Source organism: Ictidomys tridecemlineatus, chromosome 1 (assembly GCF_052094955.1).
Source record: "Ictidomys tridecemlineatus isolate mIctTri1 chromosome 1, mIctTri1.hap1, whole genome shotgun sequence".
Taxonomy (NCBI): Eukaryota; Metazoa; Chordata; class Mammalia; order Rodentia; family Sciuridae; genus Ictidomys; species Ictidomys tridecemlineatus.
This window is the reverse complement of record NC_135477.1, coordinates 127,512,150-127,521,248: the sequence shown is the minus strand read 5'-3', so window position 1 is coordinate 127,521,248 and position 9,099 is coordinate 127,512,150. Positions and strand designations below refer to the sequence as shown.

Here is a 9,099-nt window from a genome sequence, read left to right as displayed (position 1 = left end):
GGACAAACAATATTTATTCCATCAAGAACTTGATCATGAAGCCTAAATGTATATCCATTGCTCCAGTCCATGAAAGAGGGTGATAATATTACTAGCTAGCAATTGTAATTTTAGGTAAAATGGAGGATAAAGTAACTGCACAGTATTTATTTACAATTTCTAGTTTTATTTTCACACCAAACACATATATTACGATATTCATTTTTGTTGTTAAGGATGTTGATTCACTCAGTGTCAGATCACAGTTGAAATGGCAGATGTATTTTTGCAGCCTGGCCTGTCTTCTCTGTGTATTTCATTCATCCCCTTCTACTTGCTGCCACCAAAGGTCCATTACCTATCATGATTTTAGGTCTAATTTCTAACCAGAATTAGAAATTTCTAATTGCTAACCAGAGCAAAGAAATGGCCATTAGAGCTTGGTAGATTGAGCAAGGACAGAGCTGGGGGTGGGAGCAAGCAAGAGAAGAAGAAAGGAGTCAAGACATTCAGAGCCTATACTCTTCCTGGGGAGTTTGGACAATCAGAAACTAGAAAATAACATGATTATATCTGCATTCTACAAAGTTCATTTGTTATTTCCATGGGTAGATTTTTGAGTAAAGAACAGTAGATGTTGGGAAAACATTTGAAGGAAATGGTGAAAAGCCGAAGAGGAAATACTGGCCTTATTTTAGATATGGCAGTGGAAGGTGATGAGCAGCATCCAGGACTGCGGTCATCCTGGGCATAGATCCAAGAAGGATCTATTAGGTGTAGAAGATGGTGCATGGTAAATTACAGAAAGGGAAGCATCAAGGAGAACACTTAGGTTTGGACTTGAACAATCAGCTAGAAAGAAAAGAAGCAAGTGGGAGAAGGAAGAGAAGAATATTGGTGGGAACGATCAAAAGAGTAGACTGGGATGCATCAGATCTGAGGTGCCTAGAGGAAGTCCAAATGAAGATGTCAAGAAAGCACTCAATGTCTTCTGAGTATTTCTCTACAGTAAAATCCAAAGTGCTTACTATACACTGCATGGCCCTGCATGATCTAGGCCCTCATTGTTTTCCTTATCTCATCTCCTATTTTTCTATCATTTTGCTCCAGCTAAACTGTCATCCTAGGTGTTTCTCAAATTTTATCTCTGCCTCAGCACTGTCTTGCAGCAATATGAGAGAACAGAGAATCATCTCCTAATAACACATGATAGACATGCAGTACATATTATTTTTTAATAAAAAATCAAAATTTTGAGTTAGATACTAATATTATTTCAATTTGCAGGTGAATTAATCAAGGCACAGCAAAAGTGAATCAACTACCCAGGAATGCATAGCTGCTAAGTGGTTCTTAGCAGCACCTTCCACCTTCACAGCATACACTTGCTAGAACTCAATCCTCCCTAGCTCTGACCTGTCCCTCCATCAACCCCACCTGAGGCTTAGTGAATAGGTGATTGAAAAAGAGGGAAGACAGAAAAGAATAATAAGAGTGGAGAAAGGGAACAAAGAATGGAGAGGGTGTTTTGCTTATGTATCCAGATCTACAGAGTAGACAGGAACTTTGAGTTCACCTTACACCTAGAAAACTGGAGTTCCAGAAGGGAAGAGCCTTCCCGTAACCGCAGAGTTAGGGTTCGAGTTAACTAGCTAACCGTCAGAACTGCTTTTTCCTGATAGAATTTGAGGTGCCTCTTCCTGTCACCTCTCATGCACACAGCTCTCTCTGAGCCTGGAGGCCAGGCCATGACAGTCAATCAATAACCAGGGGCACCTGCTATGCAACACAGCAGGTGGAGCCTGTGCTGCCCATGGCCTATATGACCCTCCAGTTCCATGGTTGTTGAAAGCAGTGGTAAATTCTGTGCCTTTTTCATCTGACCTCTTGACTCAGAACCTCAGCCATGAAGTTGACAAGCATCTTTCTTCTCTGTGCCTTGGCCTTGTTAAGTTTATCTGGTAAGTGATTTGCATATTTCTCAAATTTAAAACTGCTTGCTCTATTGCATTGCTAAACATATATCTTTCTGGAAATTTAACATGATCTAGACTTAATTAAAACTAGTTAGTCTTGGCTAGCCTTTTGGTCCCAATGAGATAAAATAAGATCAATAGTTAGGAATTATAGAAAGAAAATTTTTAACATAAAATGAGAGAAACAATTTCAGTGGGAGGTGCCCAGAGATAGAAAAGTTTTTCTCTAGAATGGAGCTGACATTCTATAAGGAATATGATAGAGAGAAAGTGGAGATACCTCAACCTTAAATACATTTCTCACTCTGTAAATGCTTAAGGACAATTTACAAATTTATAATTCTCATGGAATTGCATTAAATAGATAATAATGGTTGCCAGTTATTCAGTGTAAAATGTATGGTTTGACTGATTAAAATTTTTATTTTTGATCTACAGAATGTTTCAAAGGAAAATATTTTGCTTGAGTAGATGGTATACATAGGTCCCCAAACTGCCTCTTGACAAGGTTAGCAGAAAATTCTGAACCCACAGACTTCAGATTACTTTTTATCATTGAAAATGTTTAACATTTTCAACTTCATCTCCAATCCAGCAGAAAATATTACTGAGAGCCAAACCAGTACTTCGCTAAAGAGTAGAATATCATTTGTTATATTTGCTAAATATTTATAGGAGCAGAGGTCCCTTTTCCCTCCTCATACATATTAATTAATGCAAATAGATGCCTGTGGTGAGCACCTGCTCATCAATTTTCAGACTCATCTAGATTCTGAAACCCACGGGGACTCCAACAACAGCATCAGGTTCTGACTATTCCAGCAGCTCTTCTTCTCCATGCCCTCAGAGATTGTTGATATCAAAATTGTATCTCATAAACATTTCCTACTTTGGGTGCTCTCAGATTAGTTTCCCTTCCTTTCAGGGAATTCTTCCACATTTACCATCCCCTACATAATGTTAGCAAGACCTGCAATTTTCTGGAGAATGCAGTGTCTATTTTGCTATTTGTAAATTCATGAAATATGATTTTATCCATAGTCAATCTGTGTCATACAAGTGTGAGGAAAGGTTCTTGGGAACTGATGGTGAATTGGCAAAAAGGGTCTGGTTTTAACTTATGAAAAGGGGACTTAATGCAATTATATCTGAAGACCTAGTCACTGTTAGTGAGAACTATTTCATAGCTAGTTTTGTAAATATCCATACCTCAACCCATAAACTCAGATAAAGATACTTACGCTCCACTCATTGTGAGATCAAAGATCTAATGACTGGTTGTGAGAATGTCAGTGAGCCTTCAATGTCACTTACTCAGCACCGATTTCAAGCAGTAAGTACATAATTTCTATTTGCAAGGAAATGGATCAATGTTCCTGAAATACTGAATTGAGATACTTTTAGTCATAATAAGATTTTTACTTAACTTCTTAGGATTTTAGCAGACAGGGAGTAAATGGAAACCAATCAGATGTCCTTGAAAGAGGATGGAAATAAGAGGTGGTCATTGGAAGAGGCCAGCAAAGAAGTCACAGCATTCTGTGAAAGCAGAGGGTTCTGGATAAGAATAGGTCTGCATCTCTCATTTACCATCCAGCTTAACATGTCTGGTTTTGTTTTCATTTGTTTGTTTTCTAGGTAACACTGAAGCTGGCTCCCAAGGAAGAAAGGTAAAGAGAACTTTAGAATTTTATAAGAGGCTAAAACTTTTGATCCAACAGAAATGAAGTCTGTCAACTTTCAGTTTAACCTGAGGTCAGGATGACGAGTAGGAATGCTAGGAACATTCAGCCTGTTAAATGCAGGTGGAAGGCAGTTCCCCAGCCCACAGCCCTGTGTCGGAGAACACATTCACTGATGCCTGGGCAACTTCTATGCAGATGATGCTTATTGTGAAAAAATTCATGTATGCACGAGGGCTAGCTGGAAGGACAAGCATTTGAGATGTAAGCTCTCTCTAGTCCACTGAGTAGCCCTTTCTCTTAGGACCAGCTTGACCATGTTGACATAAGTTTCCCCCAGTCATCCAGGTGCACCTCTAGTTTACAATGAACAGCAGAAAATAGTGAACCAAGTTCTTCCTCTAAAAACATACTTTTACATCTAACTTTTCCATATTTTCTTTTTTTCCAAAAGGTAATTTCATTAAATTTGGTGACCAGGAGAAGAAGTTTCCATCTCTCCTTACACTTATATCTAGGCAGCTGATGAACCAAATGTTTATAAGTGAATAAATTACTGCATTTGTGATAAATGTTATGAAGAAGCTCTGGTACCATTAGGAGCATCACATAGTTAAAAGAAGGTGCCCCTAATAAGTGACAGTGATTTTGAGCAATGTAGGATAAATAGGGCTGGCAAAACACAACGGGTGGGAACACTGTAACAGCCATTTGGTGATTATTAGCTCTTATGGAGCAGAGCACACAAAGGACAAAGACTCCAAGAATGGAAGACACCTAGTGCTTTTGCATGCTTAAGGGAAGCATGTGTAGGGAAGAACATGCCCCAGGTAGCAACTGGCCTGAGAGAAGCAAGCACCTGCCATAATTGTAACCTGGGACATCATCTTCTTCACCTGAGGGAATCCTCATGACAGCACTATGACATTGATGGGAAATGGTAACATCATTCCCATTTTATAGATGAAGTGACTGAGATTCAGGAACCAAAAACACACCAACATCACACAACTTGCACATAGTAGAGGCTTTACTTAGAACCAGATTTTCTGATTCCAGGTTTTAGATTTCTCTCCTTGGAACATTCAGTGTAATTCTCTAGATTGTAACCATGCACAAAAAAAATTAAAACCATTTAGTAATTTTGCCATCAACTCAAAGAATAGAGGATGATGGGAAATGATTGTGTTTAACTTCATTTTCAGGCTAATTGCAACAATGCAATTACTGGATGCACCAAGATTTATGACCCTGTCTGTGGAAATGATGGAAATACTTATGCCAATGAATGCATGCTGTGCCTTGAAAATCAGTAAGTACAGACTTTTCTTTTTAATATATATTTTAAGTTTACTGTCTTCAAACTTTTATATATCTTATTTTCCTAAAGGCCCAATCAATATACCAATAGCATGAATCTTACTATGAAAAAATGTCAACTTTTTCCAAAACTAATTTTTCCCTTTTTTATCTCTCTGATACAATAATATGATTTTAAAATCACTTAGAGGATAAAACTCATGTTTTAGAACAAAACAACAGATAGTCTAAATTCATAAAAAGCCTATACACAAAAAAAGTTACTTTAACTTTAAAAAGTTATTCTTATTGACAGGAGTGATTGTATTTTCTAAAGCCCTCAAATATACAAATATAAATTATATAGATTTGGGTGCCAAAAAGTGAATTTTTGTATCATTTTAAATCATGGATATGATAGCCAACCTCAAAGAAGTTTCATTTTCTGAAGCACCTGTAAGTGGGTGAAAGGAATTGGATTCAGGGGTCAGATGTAAGTGTGCCACCGATTTCATATTTCATTCAGCAACAGAACAATTAACACTAGCCTCTGCCACCTTTCTTAATCTTATGACTAGGAGAATATAGGTCATGAGCACATGTAAGCCAGCACCTTATAATTTGTAGCAAATGCCAACAGAAAAGATATAAGTATTATAGAAGTACAGCAGAGACTTGTTTTTAAAACTAGTGCTAGGATCAAACTCAGAGGTTTGAACATGCAAGAAAGTGCTTCATCTGCCTCTGAGCTACAGCCATCCCTAGAGATTTATTCTTGATGAAAGGAATCAAGAAAGTACTCATGAAAAGAATGCCATTTAAACAGGATTCTAAGTTTTTGGCAGCATCAACAAGGATCATTCTAGGCTAAATAAATATGTGAATAATCCAAATAAAAGAGGTTCCATAAGTGATTCAGTAAGCAGTTATTTTGGGGTTGACTTGTTATTAAAGACTTTGACTTAGGCTCAATGATTATGTACATTTCCACTATTGCATGAATTCTCTTCCTATAAAACAATCCCTTTTTTGAGTAGTTTTAAACTGTCTCAGAAACTTCTCAGAGTTTATCAAGGAGTGTGAAAACAAAGATTCAACACAAAACAATATGTATTCTGCTGTATTGTGAGGAATTTGCTTCCACACGAAAGACTTACAAAAAGAATCTGCAACCACTTGTTACTTTTCCCATGACCTATGCTGTTGACATAAGATCAACTAACATATTTCCACCTAAGGGGAGAAAAAGCAGAACAGCCCTGAGACTTGGGAAATTTCCAGATGCCAACTTCAAAAAGCCCAATATCGAGGGTGACACATTGGGAAAATATGAGCAGAGGGCTGGGACATTTGTTTGCCCTTTAAGACCTATTAATTCCTGCTGGCTCTTTTTATTCTTTCAAATATATGTAAATGTGGAGAAAGGTTTGGAGGGCAGAAAATGTAACATTTCTTCCTCTTTCTACTTTTCTTAGATAAGAAAACTTAGGTTTATAGGTAAAATTGGCTCTCTTAAATTACAACTTATTTTCTAATATATGATATTGCCTTTATTTCTATCATGTATTAAAGGCCCTAGACAGTGGGTAGAGATGTTTCTTGGTGGCAGAATGCTTGCCTAGTGAGGGCAAGGCTCTGCGTTCAATCCCCAGCCCTGAAATACATACATGCAAATATACCCCAAACAAATCGGTTGCACAGTAACTAGAGTCAAGCTCTCATCCTAGATGCCAGGTAAGCAGATAATATCAAACAAGGGCTGGCATGTGGTAGTCTCCTTTGTCAATATGCACCTGGAGGGGATGTTCAATCAGGACTTTTACTATTTCTTCCATATGTTTTTTTGCTATAAGACCATCATCATCCAACAGAATTTTCTATAGTGGTAGGGATGCTTCTATCTGTACAATACATAGCTACTAGCCACTACCACTTAAATGTGGCTAATACAATTGAGAAACTAAAATTAAATATATATATAATCAGTTATACAGAATAGTGGGTTTTACTGTGGCATGTTCATATATGCATGTGACATAATTTGATCAATTTCTTTCCCTAGTACCTCTCCTTGCCTACTCCTCCCTCCCTGATGCCTTTCCTCTATCCTAACAGTCTCCCTTCTTTGAGAAACTGAATTTTTTATATTATTTAACTTTTGATTTAAATTCAAATAGCCAAAAGTGGACACCAAATATTCTGACCCATAGTGAACAGTAAGGCTATAGAAAACCAATCAATTCATATGTTCTGTTCAGGTCATTGTACTTATTGTATGCAGCTGATTTAGAAATCAGTATTATTACCAGTTAATGATTATGGGACAAGAAAGAATTAAACTCTCTCAAAATAAACAACCAGAAAACTCCAGTTAAATGGACATATACAAATAGGAATATCAGATATTTTTCAGTAATGGAGAAATAGAGGAAATTTTGTAGGCCAGTATATTCTAGAAAAGGATGGCTAGAAAAAATGAGAGATCAGGAAATGGTCTCTGGAACAATTATAGGATTTAGAGCTATTTAGATAAAGAAAGCTGCAGTATGAAGAGAACAGAATTTTTTATCTGGAGAGCAGGATGCTTACCACTAGCTGACATTATATGGGCTACAGAAATGATTTCCCTCAACAAGACCTCACAGATTTGGATCCCCAGTTTTCTTTTTTGTTTATATTTATGTTTTAGTTGTCGGTGGATGCAATATCTTTATTTTATTTTTATGTGGTGCTGAGGATCGAACCCAGTGCCTCGCGCGTGCTAGGCAAGCACTCTACCACTTGACCCACAATCCCAGCCCCATGGATCCTCATTTTTCTAGAACCAAAGATCAACTAGTTCTGTAGCAGCTTGGGCACCAGCTACGATGGAAAACTGGTAGCTAGGGCAGTAGCATCTGGAACAAAAGAAGCAGCAATAGATAGGAGATTAATTTCAGGGGTTCACTATAACACTAGATGTATGAAGGACAATTTTCCTTTCTGTTGTATGGCTAGTGAAAGTAATAGTTAGCAACAAATATGTGACGAAAAAGTGAGTGAATAAATGAATGAGAAAAAGACAAAGGAACACATCTTATCTTTGTTTAATAAAGCTGGGTTTTTCCCATTATTTTTTTTCCCATAGTCACTTTTTGTCAATAAACTTTTAAGTTGATTTTCTTTTTCAATCTCTCCTACAGGAAGCGCCAGATTCCTATCCTCATTAAAAAATCTGGGCCTTGCTGAGAGCCAAGGTGTGAAATCCTTTAAGATCACCAAGATGCCCAGCTGACCTGCCTGCTGAATAAATGTATTTGAACACACTCGTTCTTCCCAAATGCTTTTTCCTCAAACACATGTGTGATTACACTGGGGACAAGGAACTTGCGAAAGACTCAGAACAGACCCAGTGTTAGCAACTCCATAATCTTGTGAGCTCAGACGGTGTTTCCCTTCTAATGCATTTTCCTTCCTATCTTCTTACATCCTGATGCCTCTGTCTTGGGAAATGTGATGCTGATACTGAATGACAGGACCAAAGGGACTGTGGACTCCTGTAATCCCACATATAATTGCCTACTATCATAGGGGATAGTTGGAAAACTCTCAGTCCAGAAACATGTTACCTGTCACATTTCACTAATTGAAATAATTCCTTTATGACAAGCATGTTGGCACACACCTGTAATCTGTAATCCCAGGTACCCAAGAGGCTAAGGCAGGATCATCTCAAATTTGAGGCAAGACTCAGCGACTTAGGGCTGAGGATGTAGCCTAGTGGTAATACTACTACCACCACCATCATCATTCCTTTAGATTTCCTTGGGATTTAATTGGGCATTTATTTTGTATGGCACAGGTCTGTATATGTGGACACAGAGCTACCCTCTCTGGTAGAATAGAGTTGAGTCCTTGAGAGGTTTGGTTTGTCAACCTATTGAACAAATTCATCCTATCTGAGAACTTAGAAGAAAGACATTTCTTAGGGCTCATAAGGATACCAAGCTGGGAACACAATCTCAAGCAGTAATGGGTCTTTGCTTCAACACTTTGCAAAATGGAATCTGTATATATAAAAGGGAGAGAGATAACATGCATCTTGTAAGGATTTTGGATTGATACTGGTAAAGGACATGTTGTCTTGTTAGTGCAGCACTGGACAACTGTTATCATTCTCTGGA

At 37.7% G+C, this 9,099-nt stretch overlaps 1 protein-coding gene across 1 annotated transcript; it reads left to right on the top strand.

The window, feature by feature from the left end:
* Positions 1 to 1,785: 1,785 nt before the first annotated feature.
* Positions 1,786 to 8,241, top strand: Spink1 (serine peptidase inhibitor Kazal type 1). The gene is made up of 4 exons (XM_005324198.4): positions 1,786 to 1,940; positions 3,594 to 3,625; positions 4,843 to 4,949; positions 8,119 to 8,241. Exons 1-4 carry the CDS (start codon positions 1,886 to 1,888, stop codon positions 8,162 to 8,164), a joined length of 240 nt encoding a protein of 79 aa, XP_005324255.1. The 5' UTR covers positions 1,786 to 1,885; the 3' UTR covers positions 8,165 to 8,241.
* The last annotated feature ends 858 nt before the right edge of the window (positions 8,242 to 9,099 follow it).

Excerpts from the sequence above, each read along its gene's own strand:
- Spink1 (XM_005324198.4), top strand. The coding sequence starts at position 1,886 with ATGAAGTTGACAAGCATCTTTCTTCTCTGTGCCTTGGCCTTGTTAAGT. Across the intron at positions 1,941-3,593 it reads GGCCTTGTTAAGTTTATCTG|GTAACACTGAAGCTGGCTCC; the intron begins GTAAGTGATTTG and ends TTTGTTTTCTAG. Across the intron at positions 3,626-4,842 it reads CTGGCTCCCAAGGAAGAAAG|GCTAATTGCAACAATGCAAT; the intron begins GTAAAGAGAACT and ends CTTCATTTTCAG.